General features: G+C 35.8%; 1 protein-coding gene across 6 annotated transcripts in view; it reads right to left on the bottom strand.

Annotated features, from left to right (window-relative positions):
• Positions 1–23,715, bottom strand: part of PMS1 (PMS1 homolog 1, mismatch repair system component) — a 98,424-nt gene that overhangs the window by 4,638 nt on the left and 70,071 nt on the right. For 3 of the 6 annotated variants that reach the window (XM_065880250.1, XM_065880251.1, XM_065880252.1), the window contains 6 exons: positions 22,858–22,980; positions 22,145–22,288; positions 21,100–21,992; positions 7,573–8,052; positions 4,076–4,206; positions 101–261 (listed from right to left, as the gene is read on the bottom strand). The exons of 1 other annotated variant lie outside the window; for it this stretch is intronic. In XM_065880250.1, the coding sequence (XP_065736322.1) occupies positions 101–261; positions 4,076–4,206; positions 7,573–8,052; positions 21,100–21,992; positions 22,145–22,288; positions 22,858–22,980 (1,932 nt within the window). The remainder of the gene's footprint in view (positions 1–100; positions 262–4,075; positions 4,207–7,572; positions 8,053–21,099; positions 21,993–22,144; positions 22,289–22,857; positions 22,981–23,715) is intronic. 2 more of the 6 variants (XM_065880253.1, XM_065880254.1) reach the window with 1 other exon arrangement.

Genomic DNA, 23,715 nt, shown 5'->3' with positions numbered 1-23,715 from the left:
CTTATAGAAACTTTACTATTTTGAAACCATTTACTATTTTATTAAGGAAAAGTTAAGTATCTTAAAACCTAGACAATCTACATAAGCTAATAATGCATACCTCTAAATAACTTATCACTTTGCGAGGTCTACATTCATAAACTTCCTTTGCATTTTTGTTTAATATAGCGTTAAGAATTTCTTTTAAATCCATCACTCCATAGAATGGAAGACAATTAGCCATTCCTTCTATTTCCAAGTAGTTTTCAGCAATGGAAACTCCTAAAGGAAAAAAATAAATAAAACCACATATATAGTTAGTTTTGTTTAAACTATATTCCAGAAAATGTCTATTAAAAACAAAATCACTGTTAAAATATTTAGTTAACCTTCATTAGAATTTAATAGAGTCAGGAAAAAGTTTTGTTCCTTAGTTGAAGAACAAATAATAATTTCGCATAGGATTTCACATTCACATTAAGTCGTAAGTGCTCAAGTGCTTTACATCATTTAATTTAATCTCAGTTACTGTTGTTCTGTTCCCTACATTTATTTAGAACATTTCTTACTTTGGAGAGAAAATGGAGCCCCATTATTATTTATTAAAATAAAACTGGTTTAAATGTTTTAACAACTGCTGCTGTTCAAATTCTAGCCTACTGGTTTAATATCTAAAAACCTGAATTATTTCTATGATTAGTTTAACTTAACAGGTTATTATAAAAATACTCACATAGTAACTTATTTTCTTCCAGCTTTATTGAGATATATTTGACATATAATACTGTGTAAGTTTACGGTGTACAAAGTGTTGATAAACACATATAAACTACAAAATGATTACCACTATAGTAACTTATTAATATATTAGCAATTTGAGGAAATGAAATACTAATGTTTATTTTACTAGAATAATGTTTAAATCTGACATATTATCTATTATTTAAACTAAATGATTTAGTGATTAAAATAAAACTAAAAAGTAGCAACATGAGTGGATATATAGTGGGGTAAAATATCCATAACAGCATATATTCCCAAGCATCAAATTTGGCTTTAGAATGCATTTTATGATTTTAGAAAATAGCAGAAATTTGTTTTCTTTGGTTATATCTGTGTAACAGTGTTCTTAATATTGGAGACCACAAAATGTTACCTATAAGTACCTATAAGTAAAAAAACAAACAAAAAAAAGAGACAGTCCCATGTTGGTAAGTGGTAGCTATCAATGGAAAAATTTTAAAAGAGGAGTGATGTAGCTTGAAGAGTTTCAGGTCCTGAGATGTCAACGACCCTATTCCTAACCTGTTCCCAGTTACAGACTAGTTCCTTGACCTGAATGGCAGATGAACTGGTGGTATACTAAACAGAGAAGGCATCCTAATGTTATTCCCTGGAAACAACTGGAGAATAATATAAGAAATACGTAATCAAGTGTTAAGGGGTAAAATACAGAGCTCAGTGAAGGAAGACAAAATGAGAGTTTGAGCAACCAGGGGAACTTAAATGGGACTTGAAACAGGGTTTAGATAGGCAAAGAGGAAGTAGCAGAATATTCCAGTTCACATCTTTTTATACAGATAGTAAAATTTATCAGTCAAGAGACTTTTCACTATTGTTGCTTCTATACCATTTACAGTATGATTTGACTGAAAAGTCTAATACTGTCTACATGAATGCTGGAAAATTATACACATTTCACAGAATTATTTGTGGATATGGGTAAAAAGTATATGGCAACAAACAAGGAAATGGAGCAATATTTTAATATCTGTGCTTGCAAAATTTAGATATGGAAAACTTAGAGACATTTGGAATCATGTTCAAGAAGTTTCCATAAAATTCTGTGAAATGCTTCCCAATTTCCCGAAAATACTTCAATAAGTGGTTTGACAAGTTTTCAGTTCCTAAAATGTGTAATTCTTATTGATACAGAACAAAAGCTATTCTCATTAACAAGCAAAGTTCTTAGGGTCACATTCAGAATCTTTTTCCTTAAAGCCAGATGTATTCTTCCTCTTTCAAGTGCTTTTATCTAAAGATGTTTTATGACAACTGGCAAACTGCTGATCAAAAGTTAGTCCAATACAACAAAACTCTCACTAAAAGACGGAGAAATGGTCTTTAAGAAAACATGACATAAAAATTAATGAATGAAAAAATGGTTTTAAAAAAATGAAGGAAAAAAACGAATGCCTTTAACTTGATCTGTTACTGAGAAGAGAAATAATGCTGATGATAATTGAAGTAAAGTTAATTCCGATCAAATCAAGTCAGTTCGCAGATGACTGGCTTATTCATTTCCATATCTTTGGTACCATGCAAAGTACCTGGCATTTACAGGACTTAAAAACATTCTCTACAAGCTGAGAGCTGAAAGCATCTGTGACACAGAAACTTACTGGGTAACTCAAAAACAAACATGCTCTTGGAACAGGCAGGTAGTTATCCTAACTTAAAAAAAATTGTTGTGATAACATCTTTCATGAAAAAAAAAAGTACCTGCCACCAATGCCACATAATTATGAAAATAGATTAAGAAAAAAAAATCTTGCTACACACACACATACACATACATAAACTCCTTGCTTCACGCTTCAAATAAATTTTTAAAACGTCAGAAGTCCTGAGGATGAAAGATTTCTAGGAGGACCAAAAAAATGACTACAAGTCAGTTCAGGTCAGAAAGGGGGTGCTGGAAGAAAAGAGAATATCTGAACACATACCATTGCCAAGTACTATGCTGATTTACCTAAGTACCTAGTTTAGTGCTAACAACTTCATGAAGTAAATACATCAATTTTAATAGGAAATCAACATAAATTAGTTAAGAGTTGGTTTTAAAGGCAGATTGCTTGGGTTCATATCCTGGTTCTACCACTAGTCTGTACCCTTAGGCAAACTTAGTTTCTCCATGCCTCAATTTTTCTATTTATAAAAAATGGGCACAGTAACAGAACCACAGGGCTATTAGAAAGATCAAATGAATTAATACATTAAATACTTAGACTACTGCCATGCACATAATAATTATTAGTTGTTATTGATGAGGTAACACTGAGGCCAACTGACTTTCCCTACAACATGTGTTTTTAAATGGCAGAGGTGGGATTTGGACTAACTCTTTACTCCAAATCTAAATATCCAGGATTGAGGTTAGGAGGAAAGAAGTTCTGGGTAGGTTTTCTTAAAACTGCTAGTCAATAAAGTTAAAGTTTGGAACACCAAAGCATTTTCTGTATATATTCCATTTCATGGTTTTGTACATTGTTTTTACTTATTTTCTTTTCATGTCTCAGTAAAACAATCCTTTAAAAATTTTCTACATTGTTTTGTTTTTGTACACTTTGGTCATGGCAAGTTTAGGGGAGGGTGGAGGAAGGGACAGTGGAATCACTCTTCCTGGTACCTTTGTGCTGCTTGATACCAGATGAAAGCAAAGTAATAGGACAAGACTGGCCTAGGTAGCTAGGGCAGAAGGCAGTTAAGTATGGAAACTATGAAAGAAGAGAGGAGGGGCCAGCCAGGAAAACCGAAGTCTCCTAGCCAGAAGAATTTTCTTTTTTCTCCCCACCTAGTGAATTTCCACAGTAAGCAAACAGTATTATGACAGGTTTTTTAGCAAAGCCATGGAATCAAATCATCCACTCTCCAAACAGTAAGACTGTTGATGCTACACATCTAATTGGCAAAACAAGTAAATGCTTTTAAAAAAGGAAAAGAGATGTTTCATTTTGTTAGTCAATTCTAGTACCCTACATGTCTATTTCTGCTTCATCATCTAAGGAGTATTTAATAATTTAGTTAAACACTGCAGGCAGTTTGCATATTGTGACAAAGGATGGCAAAAATTACAATTACTTGATTAGTTATGGAAATGCTAAAATACAAGGCAATGGACTGAAAGAGATGCTAAACTTGCTTGTTTCAGGCAGAGGTGATCTTTCTGAAATATGACTGTTTTTACAAAGCTGACGCTGTACTTTTGGTGAGACAAAAATATACCGTGATATCTGTAAATTACACAACTCAAAAGTAACTTTTGGAACAAGACTTATTTTTCCAAGTCAGGAAGTATTAAACCGCATTATCATACCTGGTATCAATTTTATCTTGAAACCATTTGCTGTGAGACGAGGATCGGACAGGTAAGTTGATCCACTGTATCTTTGGTCATCTGCTGTCATTTTATGTAAAATCTCTAAATAATGAGATCCATTAAAAAGACTGAAAAAGAAATTATGGCCCTTTAACTTATTAAATACGTAAAGTGAAATAAGAGAATTTACGGAGAAAAGTTAATCCGACGGCCCTTTAAAAAGTGTTATTATCACTAACCAAAATACAAAGGTATAAGGAGCCCTGTGAGAAACTTTACCTTTTTACATTTCTGTTAATACTTCGTAGACCTACCATATATACAGTGTACAGAAAGGAGGAAGAATAGACACAAAAGACAGAAACTATCTTCTAGAATGTTAGTTAGTTTCACAAACTAAATGTGAAATTTAAAAAGTACTCTCTCTATAATACAAATGAAAACTTTATTTATAAATAACGTCATTTTATACCTTTATTTACAAAGACACATTGTCAAGTTATTGATGTAGCCCATCCTGTGTAATAGTCTATTGCTAGTCAAGGTTTCTTCAATAAGAAGATAAGCATGTATCTTTTTCTCCCAAGAACTTATAAAAGTAATTCAGGGCTTGGGAGAGATACCTCCAGTATACTATAGGCATGGTATGTTTGCCAAAGGTGGCATACGCTGAGTGGTACTAGCCCAAAATAAAATTTTGAGGTGGCCAAAGATTATCTAGGGCACAAATTAATGTTTCATGCTGGTTTTAGGCTTGGTCAGGTGCTTCGTAACATGTTATTTACAATAATGTGTCAGTTACAGTTGACACCTATGTAAATAAGGCACTGTTCTATATTCTATCCAGTGCAGGATGATGAGCTGCTACTTCTTCATTAAAATCTTGTCCCCCTTGAAAATTAAATGAATAGATGATGTCTTTGCTTATCACCTCTGAAAGGTTGAGGACCCCACTGGCTATAAGAGCAGATATCATGGAGAGGAGAACTTTGGCTATATAGCAGATGTGTGCTGTCTGGTCTAACCCAACATTGAGAAGATCAATCTGAGAGCCGGGGGCAGTGGTAGTGGTGGTGATAATGATATAGTATAGAAATTAGTGGTGCAGGGTCTACAGTTACTGTCAAGATTGGAATGCTGGATCCACTGCTTATATACTGACTGTATGAACCTTGGTAAGTTACTTAACATTCTGTGTTTCAGTTTCCTCGTTAAAATGTGGATACCTCTCATATGGTTATTGTGAAGATAAGATCATGAAAGCAAGGGGCTTAGTAAAGTTCCTATCATATAGTAAGAGCTCAATAAATATGAGCCATTATTGTTATTATTATTGAGCTCTTTGTATTTTATAATCTCTAAATTATATACTCCGTTGAGAGATAAACTACACAACCTGCATTAGAACTCTGACACGAAAATTGAGCCCAACCCATAATTACCTTCTTTATGACTCAGTTTTTAAAAACTTATATTATTAACTGTGATGGGGATGTCATATTTCAGAAGAAAGGTGAAAACAATTTTGAATTAAGCTTTGTTACTGTCCATGTTCAAATAAGAAAGATTTATTCTCAGGCCAGTATGGACCCCAAATAATAACTTTTATTTGTTTTTAAATAACAGAATGCCACAAAGAAGAATATTTTTAAAAACCTATAATTCATAAAGCACAAAAATATTTTTGAGATCTAAATGAAAATTTATGAATACCATTTAGAAAAGCAGTGGAGTATACAAATACACCCTAGCTCTTTTTAAGTGAAGAAAAAGAAAAGTACTATCAGATTTTTGAACTGTTTTAATTAAGCCTAAGGCTGTATTAATTCTTTTTAATTCTTTCTTTGACAGTTTCCTAGCCGGTCTTAAAAGAATACTGTAAAAGACACTGGGTTTTAATTACTGTGATTACTATTGCCTTAATTAAAAAGATAGCTTTATCAAATTTTTTTTGGTCTGGCCTGTTTTTCTTTCTGGAGGCAGGGTCTTTAACACAAGGGTTTAAATACATTTTTTAAATGATTTCTGATTTATTCTTGGAAGTCTGAAACAGAATGTTGGCCTCCAAAGCAAATTGTCATCTTTTTAATTTCAGGTTTTTATCTCCTTTGTCATAAATATAATTTCTTCTACCTACGTCACACTAAAAAAGAAATATTAAGTACAAAAAAGTAAAATGTTAGATTATTTAACAGTTATTTGTTTTTACAGAAAACAATTTGCTCACATAGGATATGAAAAGGAAATACCCCCATTTTACAATCTATCATAAAGTTAGTTCACGCAACAATCATCAATGGATAAAACCATTAGATGGAAAGGTTATTGGGGAACTTTAAGATGGAACATCAGGTTGTCAGCAGCTGAACCCAGTGATAAGTGCCTTTTGATGTGATGAAATATGAAGTACATAGCACCACCTATTAAGCAGTCTTACCAGAAAGTAGAATCTAAATCTATTCAATCCTCCTGAGCTAACTTCCATTTAAAAATGGGAGAGGGGGGCTTCCCTGGTGGCGCAGTGGTTGAGAGTCCGCCTGCCGATGCAGGGGACATGGGTTCGTACCCCGGTCCGGGAGGATCCCACATGCCGCGGAGCGGCTGGGCCCTTGAGCCATGCCCGCTGAGCCTGCGCTCCACAGCGGGAGAGGCCACAGCAGTGAGAGGCCCATGTACCGCAAAAAAAAAAAAAAAAAAAAAAAAAAAAAGGGAGAGGGAAAAACAAGTTAAACACCATCACAAGAAAGCAAGAGAGACAAATAGAGACAATGGGATATTCCAATGAACAAGCAACTAAGAATCTACAATACATTAACGGTGTGATATTAGAAGAGATTTAAAATACAAAGCAAAATGTAATGGTTGGACCTCGTTTAGATATAAATTAAACTTAATTTAAAAACTATAAAAAGACATTCTGAGACAATGAGGAACAATTCCAAGGAATTAGTATTGTGTAATGCATGAAAAAAGGCATTGTGGCTAAGAAAATGGCCATTTTAGAGAGAAACATACTGAAAATTCTAAGGATGGGAATCATTCTAAATCCTTTAGCAAAAGGAAAAACATACATGTGTGTATGTATGTATGTATGTATATATATACCAAGGACAGACAGTAAATGTGGCAAAATCTTGATAATTGTTGATAAAGGCATTCATTGAATAATTCTGTTTTGGTATATGTTTGAAATGTTAAAACAAAGAGTGCACAATGAAGAAGAGTCATGGTGATCCAATGTCAAAACTACCCTGGGGAAATCACTAATGTACAGGGGGGAACTGAGCTTGATATTTATTAACTGCAGAAGTAAACTACCTAGAATATTTTAAAATTATTTATTTAAAAGCAATTCCATTAAATATTTGAAATCAAATTACAAAAATTTCTTTAAATAAATACCACTTTTCCCTGCTAGGAAACACTTTCAACTTTTTACCTTCAATTTCAATAAATGTTCTTAGAGTAAAAAAAATTATATTACTTCACCATACCTCTCTGTTAATATAATTGGCTTTTCGAGTGGCTCTGCAGGAAGTCTGTGATTCTCAAGAAGTCTTTTAAATAGGAGAGCTTCTTCCACTCTGTATGGATTTAATAACATTATCTCTGTTTTGGATGTAATTAGCCATGCATCAGGAAACTTGAGATTGTGGATCAAGTAAGATTCATCCGTTTCTTCTAAGTCAAATTTCCTATGTTTATCAGAATTCTTTTTTAAGTTTTCCATAGAAAATGGGATCTGAACTTTTTTAATGTTTTGGGTTTTTTTTTCAATTTGGGACTGAAAGAGCTCATCAAGTTTTGGCTGATTAGATAATGAAGTTTTCAACTTGTTCTGTGCCAAATTCCATGCACTGGTGGGTTTTATCCTTCTTTTTCCATCTTTTAATGATACTTGCGACTCCTGTTCAATGGCTCTCTTGATTTGCCTATTGTATCTTTCCAAGTCTTTAGTAGCCTTCTCTTCATATCTATGAATAGAGATAAAAAAGAACTAATGAAGTCATAATGAGAAATACATTAACCATCCGAAGCAAATTTTATAAAAAATAAAGAGCTGGTATTCCAGGTTCAGTAACGACAAAGGAGTTCGTATTGGATTAACCCACCTTACTATAGCCATAAGATCTGAACAAAATACAGAAATCAACCATTTAAAATAGGCACTGAAAAGCAATGAAAAGCATGCAGAATTTGTAATGGATTCAACCCTTGAAAAAAAAGAGATCCACATTTATACCACTTTTACCCAGAGAGTAGTCCCCAGAGCATTAAGGAAGAGTAGCAAGAACTCAGTCAGAAAGCTGCACTCTTATTAGACTGAGTCATCAGAACACAGAACTCCCTGCTTCCAAAACAGCTGGAAATTGAGGGAGAAAATCCTGTGTGAGAATCTAGAAGAAAATAACCACTAGAAGGCTAAATAAGCTAAACAGAGATTTCAGTGGTTGCCTGCTGCAGGAGAAACAGTTTGGAGTTTAAATCCCACAAAATTAGATGACTTGGAAAACACTTTGGGCTTTCAATTAAAACTGGAGGAGGGCTACATCTTACATCTTAGGAGTAAGGAAACAAAACAAAAACAAACAAACAAACAAAACAAAAAACAATGTTCTAGAACTAAGGAAGCTGCCCTAGGACTAACAGCAAAATTTAAACAGTCTTTGCCTAAGGAAGTGTAAAACAAAGTCTCCTTAAGCTCCAGGTGATCTGTCAGCAATTTAAATGCGTGGTAGAACAAAACCCAACACTTTTCAGAAGATAACAGAATCCAGAGTTTCTACAACGTATCAACCACAATGTCCATTATACAAGCAAAAGTTACCACTCAAGCAATAAAAAAGGAAAACGTGAGTTATGGTAAAGAAAAACAGTGGACAGTAAGAACCAACCTCAAGATGATGATGTAGATGTCGGAACTGCAAAAAAAATTTTTTTTAATTGGTCTTTACATATATTTAAGGACTTAAGAAAAAGATGATCACAATGAGAGACTAGAAGGGGTAATCTCAACAGAGAAGGGAAATTATAAAATGAACCAAATGGAAATGGAAATTCTAAAACTAAAAAATAGAATATCTGAAATGAAAAATTCACTGGGTACACTTAACAGCAGATAAGAGATGGCAAAAGAAAGGATCAGGAAATTTGAAGACAGATCAAAGGAAATTATCCAATATGAACAACAGAGAGAAAAATGATTGGAAGACTGAAAAAACACTTCAGTGACTTTGGCAAAACAAGCAACCTAACATATATGTAATGCGAGTCCCAGATAAAAAATATGAAAGTAATGGGGTAGGGAGTTCTCTGGTGGCACAGTGGCTAAGAATCCGCCTGCCAATGCAGGGGACATGGGTTCAAGCCCTTGTCCGGGAAGATCCCATGTGCTGCGGAGCAACTAAGCCCATGAGCCACAACTACTGAGCTTACACTCTAGAGCCTGCGAGCCACAACTACTGAGCCTGTGTGCCTAGCGCCTGTGCTCCACAACAAGAGAAGCCACTGCAATGAGAAGCCCTTGCACCACAATGAAGAGTAGCCCCTGCTTGCCGCAACTAGAAAAAGCCTGTGCACAGCAACAAGACCCAATGCAGCCAAAAAAAAAAAAAAAAAAAAAAAAAAAAGTAATGGGGTAAAAATAGTCAAAGAAATTATGGCTGAAAGTTACCCAATTTGGATAAATGCAACATTTTACAGATTCAAGAAGGTCAGTGAACCCAAAGCAGGAAAAATGCAAAGAAATCCACAGCTTAAGTACATTAGAATCAAACTGCTGAAAACCAAAGATAAAGATAAAATCTTAGAAGTACATAGGAGGAAAAAAAAAGATGTTACAAAAAAGGAGCACCACAACAAATGATGGATATAACTTCTCATCATAAGCAATGTAGAGCCAGATAACAGTGAATAACATCTTTTAAGTGCTATAAGAATCCAGGATTCAATTATATCCATAAAAATTTACTTCAAACTTGAAGATGAAACATTTTCAAAAAGAAAGCTGAGATCTGTTGCCAACATAATTACATTATTAAGAAATGTCACCACATGGAAACTCAGATGTATAGGAAAAAATGATGAGCACCAAAAATGGTAACCATGTAGGTAAACGGGAAAAAAAAAAAAGATCTTTTGAAAAATTCTCTTATGTCTTTGAAAGATAACTGTTTAAATTTTAAAAGTAATATTTAAAGATGCGGTGTATTTTTACGTAGATGTAAAATATATGACACCAACTATGTAAAGGACAGGGGTGGTAAGTGGAATTATACTTGGAACATTTTTATAGTTTATGTGAAATGGTACCCTATTTTTTAAATAATTAATTAATTAATTTTATTTATTTATTTTTGGCCACGTTGGGTCTTCGTTGCTGCATGCAAGCTTTCTCTAGTTGTGGTGAGTTGGGGCTACTCTTCATTGTAGTGCATGTGCTTTTCATTGCGGTGGCTTCTCTTTTTGTGGAGCACGGGCTCTAGGCGCGCAGGCTTCAGTAGTTGTGGCATGTGGGCTCAGCAGCTGTGGCTCGTGGCCTCTAGAGCACAGGCTCAGTACTTGTGGCGCACGGGCTTAGTTGCTCCGTGGCATATGGGATCTTCCTAGACCAGAGCTCGAACCTGTGTCTGCTGCATTGGCAGGTGGATTATTAACTGCTGTGCCACAGAAGTCCCTAAAATGGTACCCTATTAACTCTAAGTAGATTATGATAAATTAAGGATGTATAATGTATTCCCCAGAGCAAAAAATAAGGCAAAGCCAATAGAGGAATTAAAATTAAATATGAAATTATATTCTTTTAACCCTAAAGAGGCTGCCTCTCTCCCAAAACAAGGAGGAACAGAGGAACAAAACTGAGAAGGAATAGGAAAATGGTAGACCAAAACACAACCATATCAATTAATACATTACATGGACTAACTATTGCATTTGAAAGGCAGAGTCCGTCAGACTGAATTCCAAAAGCAAAATCCAGAGATGTAAAGATGTGACCAACAAGGTGGAGTAGGAAGATCCTGAGCTTACCTCCTCCTATGGGCACAACAAAATTATAACTATTTACAGAGCAGCTATCGATTAGAATGAACTAAAGACTAGCAGAGATCTTCTACAACTAAAGATATAAAGAAGGAACCACAATGAGATGGGTAGGAGGGACGGAGTTGTGGTATATAGTCAAGACCATACCCCCAGGGGAGAAGACCCACAAACAGGAGAATGATATCAATCACAGAGCTTCTTTCCAAAGAGCACAGGGTCTGAGCTCCACATTAGGATCCCCAGCTCAGGGGTCCTGCTCCAGGAAAGAAGACCCCAGAACGTTTGGCTCTGAAGGTTAGTGAGGCTCACTTTCAATAGAGTCAGAGGGCTGAAGGAAATAGAGATTCCACTCTTAAAGGGCACACACAAAATCTCACACACTCCAAGACCCAGGGCAGAAGCAGTAATCTGAAAGGATCTGGGTCAGACCCACCTGCTGATCTGGGAAAGCCTCCCAGAGGCAGGAGGCAAATGGAACTCACTGTGGGGACATAGATACTGGCAGTAGCCATTTTAGGGAGCTCATTCTACCATGTGCAATGCTGGTAGGCACCATTTTGGAATCCTCCCTCTAGCTTACTAGCTTTGGGATGCAGTCCTGCCCCAAGCCACCAGCCTGTCAGCATCAGTACTGGGACACCTCAGGCCAAGCAGCTAGCTGGGCAGGGACACAGCACCACACACCAGCAGGCCAGCTGCCACAGGACCCGAGTCAACAGCCCCTTAGGACCCAGCCCCATCTACCAAAGGGCCCGGGATCCGGCTCCCCATACCAGTGCATGGGCACTAGCCCTGGGACATTCAGCAAGCCACTGGAACTGGTCCTGGCACCAGCAGGCAGAGAACAACTCTAGGACCCCACAAGGCCCTGTAGCTGGAAACGCTAGGACCCAGCTCTGCCCGCCAGGGGTTAGACAACAGACCCAGGACATCTTGGGCCTGGGCCCATACACCAGCCCTGGAAACTCTAAGCCCTGTACCAAGAAATGCCAAGACGCAGCTTTGCCCACCAGTGTGCTGGCACTAGCCCCAGGACCCAGCCTCACTCACCAGTGGGCCAATACCTACTCTGGGACACCCCAGACTCCACAGCTAGCCATGTCAGGAACTGGGCCCACTCACCAGCAGGCCAACAGCAGCTTTGGGACACCACAACTATACAGAAAGCTGTGTCAGGAACCACCTCTGCCTACCAGCAGGCAGACACTAGATCAAGGAACCCCAGCCGGCAGCCAGCCACCTGGAGACCCCGCTCCACCCACCAATGGGCCAGGACTAGCCTCGGGACCCCCCAGGACTCCACAGCCAGTCAACTCATGACCTGGCCCCATCTACCTGTGGGCAGCCCACACCAGTAACCAGGACTCCTCTGGCCATACCAGGACATGGCCCTGCCTACCATCAGCTGGCACTCTTTGTATAAGGCAGGGCATGGCGACCAACTGGAATGGGGGCCAGCCACAACCACCAGCACACCCACAGTAGTCAGCCCACCACAACAGAAGGACCCACACAACCCACACAGAGGGCACCACTAAAGCATATAGCTCTGGTGACCAGACAGGAGTGTGCTACTGGGTCCCATAGGATGTCTCCTACAAAAGGCACTTCTCCAAGAGGGGGAAATGGAATGAACCTACCAAATACATAGAAATAAAAACAGCATATTAGGCAAAATGAGGCAAGAGAGAAACATGTTCCAAACGAATGAACATGATAAAACCCCATAAGAACTAAGTAAAGTGGAGATAAGCAATCTACCCAATAGAGTTCAAGGTAATGATCATGAAGATGCTTAAAGAACTCAGGAGAAGAATGGACAGACACAGTGAGAAGTTAGAAGTTTTTAACAAAGAGTAGGAAAATACAAAGATAACCCAACAAAGATGAAGAATACAATAACTGAAATAAAAAATACACTAGAAAGAATCAATAGTAAATTAGATGATACAGAGTAACAGATCAGTGAGCTGGAAGGCATAGTAGTGGAAATCACTGAAGCTGTACAGAAAAAAAGAATAAAAAGAAATGAGGACAGTTTAAGAGACCTCTGGGAGTCTCTTATGTCAAGTGTACTAATGTTCTCATTATAGGGGTCTCAGAAGGAAAAGAGAGAGAGAAAGGGGCAGAGAACATATTTGAAGACATACTAGCTTAAAACTTCTCTAAACCTGGGAAAGGAAACAGACATCCAGGAAGTCCAGGATGCACAGATAGTCCAAAACAGGATCAACCCAAAGAGGACCACACCAAGACACACTGCTATTAAACTGGCAAAAATTAAAGATAAAGAGAGTATATTAAAATCAGCAAGGGAAATCAAGAAGTTATGCATAAGAGAATTCCATAAGGCTATCAGCTGACTTTTCAGCAGAATCTCTGAAGGCCAGAGGGAATGGCATGATATATTTAGTGATGAAAGGCAAAAACCTACAACCAAGAATACTCTACCCAGCAAGTCTTTTGTTCAAATTTGAAGGAGTGATAAAAAGTTTGACAGACAACCAAAAGCTAAAAGAGTTCAGTACCACAAAACTAGCTTTGTAAGAAATGTTAAACACAACAAATAACTTGGTGTGGATGTGGAAAAAAGTGAACCCTCGTGCACTGCTGGTGGGAATGTAACCTGGTTCAACCGCTATGGAAAACAGTCTGGAGATTCCTCAAAAAATTAAAACTAGACCTAACATATGATCCAACAATTCAACCTCTGGGTATTTATCCAAAGAAAACATGATAAATATAACTAACATCGATGTATGTTGTATATTAAAGGCGTTAAGAAAGTAAATCCTAAGAGTTCTCATTCCAAGGGAAAAAAACATTTTTTTCTAATTCTTAATGTTGTATATATATGAGATGATGGCTGTTCACTAAACTTATTGTGGTAATCATTTTACGATGTATGTAAGTCAAATCATTGTGCTGTACACCTTAAACTTATACAGTGCTGTATGTCAATTATATCTCAAGGAAAAAAAGAGTAGACGCCTAAAAATTTTAAATATTAATATTTTAAATGAAGTGACTACTAATATTAGTAGTCACTTTTATATATAAATATATATACAAATATATATTTATATATAATATAAAATATTTTATAATATTTTATAATAATTATCAACATTTAGAAAATGAACTTTGTCAGAAACACCTTCACCTTCAGTATAGTTGAATATTTTTGTTTCACTTTCACATTTACTTTTGCTTTTGCATACTGAAATAAGTACAATGTTCTTTATTCTGCTAATCTATGCTAAGCACAATTTGCTAAGCTGCTTTCAAGTATTTGATCAATTTCCTATGCAATACTCTGGTCTAATTTCTTAGGGAAAAGCACCAAGAGATGGGCAACAGAATCTTTTTCTATCAAAACATCACTAACTCTCAGGGGGAAAAGTACTAAAATACAATGAAGGGTTAAAAAAACCCTTTATAATAATTAAAATTTATTTTAAATCTAGGAACATAAAGCACTATCCAATACAGCAAAATTAAAATGCAGTCCACTTAAATAAAAAAGCAAATTCCAGCTATATGTGTCTACAAGAGTTACACAGCACGGGGGAAAAAGACAGATAGTTTGAAAGTAAAAGAATGGAAAAGATAAACCATGCAAATCATAAGCATAACAGCAGCTTATAGTAATATACGATGAAATAAATTTCAAAACAAGAAATAATTCCACAGATAACAGGAATATTTCATAATGACCAAAGGGAATCATTAGGAAGGTATACCAATCACAAATGTGCATGGATCTAATAACAACAAAGCTTCAAACTATGTGAAGCAAAAAATTACAGATCTAAAAGTAGAAATACATCCAGAATTACAGTTGGGGACTTTAATGCCCCTCCCTTAGGCACTGACAGAATTAGACCAAAACAAGAAAATCCGTAAAGCCTTAAGAAGATTTTAGCAATACTATCAACTACCTTGACTTAATTGTCATTTTAGAACACTACATCTAACAGCTACAGAATTCAGATTCTTTTTAGGTGCCCATTCTTCGAGATATGCTGCTGGGCATAATTCTCAATAAATTTCTAAAGATTTAAATCTAACAGTATTTTCCCTGTCCATGACAAAATTAATTAGAATTCAGTAGCAATAAGATATTTAGAAAAACTCCAAATATTTGGAAACTAAACAATACAGCTTTATTTGTAATATCCCATATCTGGAAAGAACACAATGTTCATCAACTCGAGACTGAGAAAACATTGTGGTATACTTATACAACTGAGTATTACTTACTGATTAAAAAAGAATAAACTATATGCATACATTCAACAAACATGGATGAAAACGACAAAAATATTTTGTTGAGGGGAAGAAGCTGGACATAAAGGAGTACATATCATTATGATTTTATATATAAGAAGTTTAAGTACTGGAAAAACCAAGCTAGTGCGACGGAAATCAAAATAGTGGCTGAGAATGGAGACTGGTTTCTAGGTAGCATTAAAGAACCTTCTGGGCTGATGGAAATGTTCTATATTTTGTTTGCAGTGGTGGTTTCATCATTGTACACATATGAAAATGCACTGAGCTATAGACATTTAAGATCTATGCATTTCACAGCAGCTAAACTTTACCCAATTTAAAAAACCATTTAAGGTACAGGCAACTAAAAAAAAAAAAAAAAAAAAAAAAGGAAATAATTAAACAATAAAATAAGGAGTCAGGGCTTCCCTGGTGGCGCAGTGGTTGAGAGCCTGCCTACCAATGCAGGGGACACGGGTTCGTGCCCCGGTCCAGGAAGATCCCACATGCCGCGGAGCAGCTAGGCCCATGAGCCATGGCCGCTGAGCCTGTGCATCCGGAGCCTGTGCTCCGCAACAGGAGAGGCCACAACAGTGAGAGGCCCGCGTACCGCAAGAAAAAAAAAAAGTCAATTTTAGATGTGAAGAGCTCCTTAAATATGTGCTATATCATCAACATAGAAGAAGCAATTCCCTGAGCACAACAAAAGAAAACTTACATACATTTAATAATTATATACTAGTAAAGTTAAGGTCACTATAATAATGACACTCAAAATAAAAATTATATGATTAAATTTGTAATGGTTTCATAGCTAAATGTTAATTTTTTTGTTACTATTTCTCACTTTAGCGTCAACAATAAAAAAATAAATTCAAATAAACTGAACACATCCAAACCACCTAATTTAATTCAATTTCAAACAAGGTAAGGGACCTTTTAAAATTATACTGGGTAAGGGCTTCCCTGGTGGCACAGTGGTTAAGGATCTGCCTGCCAGTGCAGGGGACACGGGTTCGAGCCCTGGTCTGGGAAGATCCCACACACCTCGGAGCAACTAAGCCCGTGCGCCACAACTACTGAGCCTGTGCTCTAGAGCCCGCAAGCCAAAACTACTGAGCCCACGTGCCACAACTACTAAAGCCCGTGCACCTAGAGCCCGTGCTCCGCAATGAGAAGCCCGCACACTGCAATGAAGAGTAGCCCCCACTCACCGCAACTAGAGAAAGCCCACACGTAGCAACAAACACCCAATGCAGCAAAAAATAAATAAATAGATTTATTAAAAACAAAAATTATACTGGGTAAAAAGTTAAGAGGTCTTTTCTTTTTGGTTAACAATAACAGAAGTAAAATGAAACTCCTGGGGCCAAAGACAGCAGTCTGGTATAGTGGTTATATCAACCCTTTTCTAAAAAATGGAGATGCCTGGGTCCTACCCTCAGAGTTTCCAATTCTCCACACCTAGGCTGGAGTTGGGCAGCATTATCTTTAAAATGAGTTTTAAGTACTTAGAATAGTGCTTGGCACATAGTAAATGATAATAAATGTTCGTTGTCATTATTTTCTATCAAGAAACACCTATCTTATAATGAACGGGGCACACAATTGACTAAACGTTGGTAATTATTTGAGCAACCTTGCTAAAACGTTCTTTAAATGCAGTTTTAAAATTGAGACCAGAAAATGTTATTTCTAATCTTAAGAAACTCTTAAGAAACTGAGTTCTATTGTAGATAACATATATACATTTTTAAGGAGAAATCTGAGTAGTTATGTACTAGGAAATAAAAATGATACTATTGGGAGAATGGAATTAAATGTTAAAAGTGAGACTAAAACACAAGAAACAAGCGCTTTATGTAATTTTTACTCAGCATATGTTTGTTAAATAAAGAAATGTTAGCTGGAGGAGAATGTAAAACAGCCTTTATTTCACTGTGAACTAGATGAATGAAAAATGCCTCTTTTGGTTACTGACCAGGCCACATTCATAATTTTTTACATTATTTTTCTCCCATTTCCGCTTAGAATCTGAAGTTCTGGATTATAAAACACAAAATTTTCAATACAGTTTACCTTAAATAAGTACTATAAATAAGTATTTTTAGCTCTTAGACATTCAAACTCAAGATTTCCTCCTACGGTGGAAAATGAGTTCAAGATGAAGGTTACCATTTGTAATTAATTATGATGTGCAAATTTTCACATATGGTACTAATCTTTTGATTTATTCAAGAAGTCAATTTAATTAGTTCCTTGGGAAATATAAAAAGTTATGTCCAAAGGAATATTAAGTAAATGTTAAGTAAAAACAGCTGTTATCTTCAACTTTATATCATTAAGGGATTTAGTAACTTGAACAAAAAATATTAATTCTGATTTATCAGTAATCAATTCAAATGTTTCTGTGTCTCAAGATTACATGTAATTATAAAGTTTACTTACCATTTTTCAATAATATCCCAAGTACAGTACTGTTCTAAGTTATTTTAAGTAGAAATATGTTCATAGCTACTACAAATGAAAGTTCAAGTTCACATCAATTGTCTGAGAACCCAGTGGGAGGACACAGTGGTTTCTAATCCACTAGAGGAAAGGAGAAGAAAGCAAGGGGGAAAAAGAATCCAGAAAGGAAAAATTTTTAAATATAGGTACCCTCTATTGCAAAGTCTATCCTAAGCTCTCGGTAGAAAACCCGGATCCAATGTCTTATTCAAAACTGTTTGAACCTTCCATGATCTGACCAGCCTACCCCATCTTTCTTTATCACACTCCCCCATGATCCATTCCTGTCATAAAGGGCATCTTCCAGTTCCTCAATAACTATTTTCCTTCTAGCTTCTGGGCATTCTTACATGCTGTTCCTTCTACAAAGAAAATTCCCTACACCATTTTGATTAATTTCTACTCAGGGAAGCATTTCCTGTCCCATAAATATGATTAAGCCCAACTGCTAACTGTTTTCATAACTCTTCTGTGTTCCTTTTATTTAAAAACTCTTCATATTCTATGATTACTATTTGTTTAATAGTGTCTTCCTCACTAGACTGCACTTTTATGAGTAGTAAAAGTATCTTTTATTTATAATTTATCACTGTATCTGAAATGACTAGCTAGAGTACATAGGGCCTTGTACACAGAATGGCCTCAGTAAATAGTTCCTAACTGAAAGAAACAAGGAAGGGAAAGAGAAGGGAAGGGAAGGGAAGGAAGCAAGGGAGGAAAGAAAAAAGGGAAGGAAGGGGATGGAAAAAAAACAGGAAACAAGAAGAGAAAAAAAGGGAAGAAAAGGAAGAATGGCTGGAAAGACTGATTATCTGTAGAACAGGAGTCTACTCTCATATCCCTTCACACTCCTTGTAGAATTTAAGACCATGGCAAGAATTCTAAGATAAAGATCAGAAGACAAATGGTAGTTAGTGTGATTCTTGTGTTATAACATATTTACTCTACCTTTTCACTAATCATGATTTTGATTCACAGATCCCTGGCTCTGGAAGATTCTAATAGAGCTTTTTGTGACATACAGTAAGCTCTCTGATCCCAAGATACCTATATTTTCTTCACAGGTTTCTATTTCTGGGCTCCAAATTAAATTTAACCTTGAATAAGCAAATGAAAAATAATATCTATCACAATAGAGAAATTTCCTTTTCACAGATTAAAAACTCTGATTAACATCATGAACAATTATTTACTATGTGCTAGTCATTTATCTTGTATCATAACACACAATATATCTTATTTAATTTTCAAAACAATCCGGGAGATACTGTCCACACATGTTTACAAAAAGCTATCAAAGAGAGGAAGTGAGGTTAGAACGCAGGTGTAGCTTCAGAGGCCTGCTCTTGACCAACAATGCCTCTTTTGTACACCTTATGGCAATAGAGAAAATTCTGAATTCCAGAATACTGCCTGATGATTAACAAATTTTTAGATGAGACCTATTAACCATAACCCTTGTACCTTAACACCTTGAGGCCTGCAAGGAGAAACAATGCCGACATTCCTTGAAAGGAAACTGGAGTAATACCTGCTATTGTGAAGCTGCAAGGGAACAGCTACCTTGAGCTGTTCCAATGTCAATACTTCCATGAGAACTGGGAACATCTATGCTTTTTTAAATTTTCTCAGACAGCTCTCAATTCATCACCTCCCTGGTCAATGCAATTCAACTTCTGAGGGCTTACTGTATTAAAACTCAAGTGCTCTCACCTTTAAACTGAATGTGTCATTTATGTAAGACAAAAGATAATTAACAATGTGTGAACCTTATTTGCATCTTAATTCAAATAAACTTTTAAAAAATTTGACATTTATGAAATAATTAGAAATTTGAACAATGAAAATTAAGGAATTCATGTTTTAGAAAGTGGTAACAATTTGTATTATGGCTCTGTTTAAAATAAGAGTATATTTCTCTTTTATAGATATATATTAAAGAACAAAAACACAACCACCATCCCCACTTAAAAAAAAGTTAACTTGCAGAGGTTTTGCCTATTGGTGTGTTAATAGTGGTCTTTATTACTTTAAATTAACAGTGTCTTTATAAGATTGAAAAGCTAATGAAAAAATGAAAAAAAAATTGGTCAAGTATCCATGTAGTTTATCACCAAATATAAACTCTGGATGACAGGTTACATTTAAAATTTTTTCCAGATGTTTGACATAGTATTGTGATGCCTTAGGTCAGGGGTCCTCAAACCCCGGGACACGGACCGGTATCGGTCCACGGCCTGTTAGTAACTGGGCCGCACAGCAGGAGGTGAGCAGCAGGCAAGCGAGCAAAGCTTCATCTGCCATTCCCCATCACTCGTGTGACTGCCTGAACCATACCCACCGGCCCCCACCAGTGGAAAAACTGTCTGCCACGAAACTGGTCCCTGGTGCCAAAAAGGTTAGGTAGGGACCACTGCCTCAGGTAACAATATGTGACTGGAAGTATAATTGCACTCTTTCATTTTCTTGTGAGCTAAATCACTCAAAACATAATATTTTGTGTTTACAGCAAGTGCCCTAAGTCAATTAGAAACACCCCTCATATTTTTTGGGAATATTTATTCAGATATCTGATCTAAAAATGGCAAATAATGTGTAGTTATTTTAATCAGAGATCAAACCACCTATTTACCTAGCCCCCCAAACCCACCATAGTTTATAAGTTGTCAATAAATAAAAGATTTTATAAGAAAGCCTTGAGTTATACTGAATAGGAACAGTATTAACATCACTAAATTAAATCTGCAACAATGTTACAATTTTTTGTATTGTGTTACATATTTTAGAGACCAATTTAAAAAGGGAATAGTCAAGATCTTAAAAACACCACTGTTCTAATGCAAAAGTTTAAAAAAGAAAAAGTCCTGTCATAGGAAGATAAACGTAAAAATAAAAAAGAAATAGAAGAAAATGGTAGTTTTTAGTTAAGAATGGAAAACCTTTAACTACAAACTTAAATCAGAAAGTAGTTAAGGCTTGTACCAAAATAAAAAACAAACAAACAAAAAAAACCCCATAAAAACCTCTAAATTAGCAAAAAAGTAATGCCAAAAAAGGTACTTTAGTCAAGCCAAAAGCCGTTTTCCGTTCTGCTTTTCCATAAATAAGAAGTTAAAAAAAAATTTTTTTAACTCAGTGAGTCATATAGAATGGAAATATCTGAACATTCAGGTCCCATGAAAGCTTTGGAAACTTACTTCATTTTTTCCTCTTCACTCAATGTCTTCCACAGTTCTTCAATTTGTACTGTTGCATCTTCCAAACTGGTCTTGGAATTGTCTGTGAGAAACTGAGCACGATGATCTTGAACAAAAAGGGCACTTGCTGACATGGGTTTCTTGATTACTCGATTGCTAATTAAATCATAAGCTGTAAGCTGTCCAGATTTGTTATCTACCACATTTGATTTTTTGTTATAGGAACTTTCATTCAAATTCTTCTGTTCAGGACTTGGGTTATTATTATTATTACTTACTTTACATGCTAAACTTTCTTGAGGTACTAAAATTTTCACAGGTTCAATGTTTTCTCCTCTTGAATCTTTAAGTACATTTCCCTTGCTCCAGTCATCTACACAAATTTCCAAAGACTTCTCAGGAACTGCTTCTTCCTCATTTTCCCCACTCTCATCTATATGGCCTTTACTGCCATTTTCTGATTGGGCTTGCTTAACAGAACCTACAAAACAAACTTCACTATGTTCCTTTTGGGTGTCCTCACATGATAAATTATTCATTGGGATCTCCTGAAATGTATTCCCACTGTTCTTATCAATGCTAGAATTTTCACTATTAAAATGATCATCACAATGGTCACCAATATGCATATGATGATTCAAACAATAATTAGTGTTTAGCCCAGATTTATCATTATGCACATCATTCTGGAAAGGAATGGCTGAAGTATCAACATTTGGATAATTATTTCCAGATGTTTCCATCGTAGTAAAAAGCACATCTGTTTCTGTTGTTTTACTAACAACCATGTCATCTGAGGAAACATCTGTTTTACTACTTTCATAAGAATTTGTACTAGTTAGTGATCCATAATAAGTTGTCATCAGATTTTCAAGAGCAATCAACACAGATTCCTAAAAATACAAATTAACAAATGTTAGAGGAAATTATGAAAATAATATTAAAAAATCTACAGAAACAAGCGTATCTTTTTCACATGAAAATGGTTAGGACTGCATAAATTTGTAAATAGCATAAATACAAAAAAAAATCTGAAAAAGATTACCTTATTCTGTAATAATACTTGACTTTTATCTGGTGTTAAATTCACATCTACATCAGCTGTAGGAACATCAATTTTCAGAAAGAAAATGGGATACAAACGAGTAGATTCCTTTAGGCATTTCAGATTGTAATAATGTCGGATTAGCTAGAAATATATAGAAATATATATAGAAATATATATATAGAAAGACAAAAAAAAAAGACATAAAAAAAGATAGTATTGCCATCTTTAAAATACCACCAAAAGAAGCATATTTAACTGAGAAACTGAGTGGATGTAACTGCTTATTAGGAAAAGTAGTATCTAAATAGTAATGCTCATTTAGAGGCTTTGAACTTACATAAAGCACAAGCATTCATTAAGAAGTACAAATATCCAATGCAACTGGCTTCATGGTTAAAAGATCATAGTGTCATGGATGTTTTGAAAGTCCTGAGTTCAAATCCAAATTGTGTTACTTCCTCGTTATGTGGTCTAAGATAGTCACAAACATTTCAGTCTCTTCACTATAAATAAGGATAATAATTCACCACAGAACTGTTGTGAAGAGTCATATGTAAGGTACCTAGCACAATGCTTAATAAATGATATTGTATCTATTTTTCCTTTTCCTTATTTTGGAACAAATTCTTAGAAGTAGTCCTTATAAGAAGCTGACAAGTGACAGAGTTTTTATTTCTGATCCAAGTGATACTTTTTCTTAAAAAGATTACCTTTAATATATCTTTTTGGTGTACTGGTCGACTGTTTATAAAGATGAAACTCCTTTCTGGGGTTGAAAGACTTGTAAAAGAGTGGTCTGCATCATGCTTTGGAAGAAATCCACTTAGATAAATCTATAATTGTAATAAATAATTACAGAATTTATATGCAATGTCAATGATAAATGTGATTCCATGGGTCTGGCTATATACAATACATTAAGAGGTATAAAAAAATTGAGATTTCCCTGGTGGCTCAGTGGTTAAGAATCTGCCTGCCAATGCAGGGGACACAGGTTCGAGCCCTGGTCCGGGAAGATCCCACATGCTGCAGAGCAACTAAGCCCGTGTGCCACAACTACTGAGCCTGCGTGTCACAGCTACTGAAGCCCGCACACCTAGAGCCCGTGCTCTGCAACAAGAGAAACCACCGCAGTGAGAAGCCCGCGCACCACAATGAAGAGTAGCCCCCACTTGCCCCAACTAGAGAAAGCCCGCATGTAGCAATGAAGACCCAACACAGCCAAAAATTTAAAAAATGAAAAAAAATAATAAAGTAAAAAAAATTAAAAAGCCTAAATAACACTGTATATATTTTTTAAAAGGTATAAAAAAATTAACAAACAAATGGATTTCGATCTTAAAGTCTAAAGAGCCATATATTTCCTGATAACCATGTCATGAGCATTAACCTTAAATAAATTACTGAAGCGTGTTAAATTGGTGTTCTCAGCCTCTGACTCTCCCTTTTTGCAATTCTATTTTAAGGAAAAACTGGCATTCATGAAAGTTTCACCAACGGCCATATATCTCATTGTCATAGGACATACAGCATAAATACTGCTCTTTGCTCAACCTGATCTTCTTTCT

This window comes from Phocoena phocoena, chromosome 7, assembly GCF_963924675.1.
Source record: "Phocoena phocoena chromosome 7, mPhoPho1.1, whole genome shotgun sequence".
In the NCBI taxonomy this organism is placed as follows: Eukaryota; Metazoa; Chordata; class Mammalia; order Artiodactyla; family Phocoenidae; genus Phocoena; species Phocoena phocoena.
Note: the sequence above shows the minus strand (reverse complement) of the source record. Positions and strands in the feature narration are given on the sequence as shown.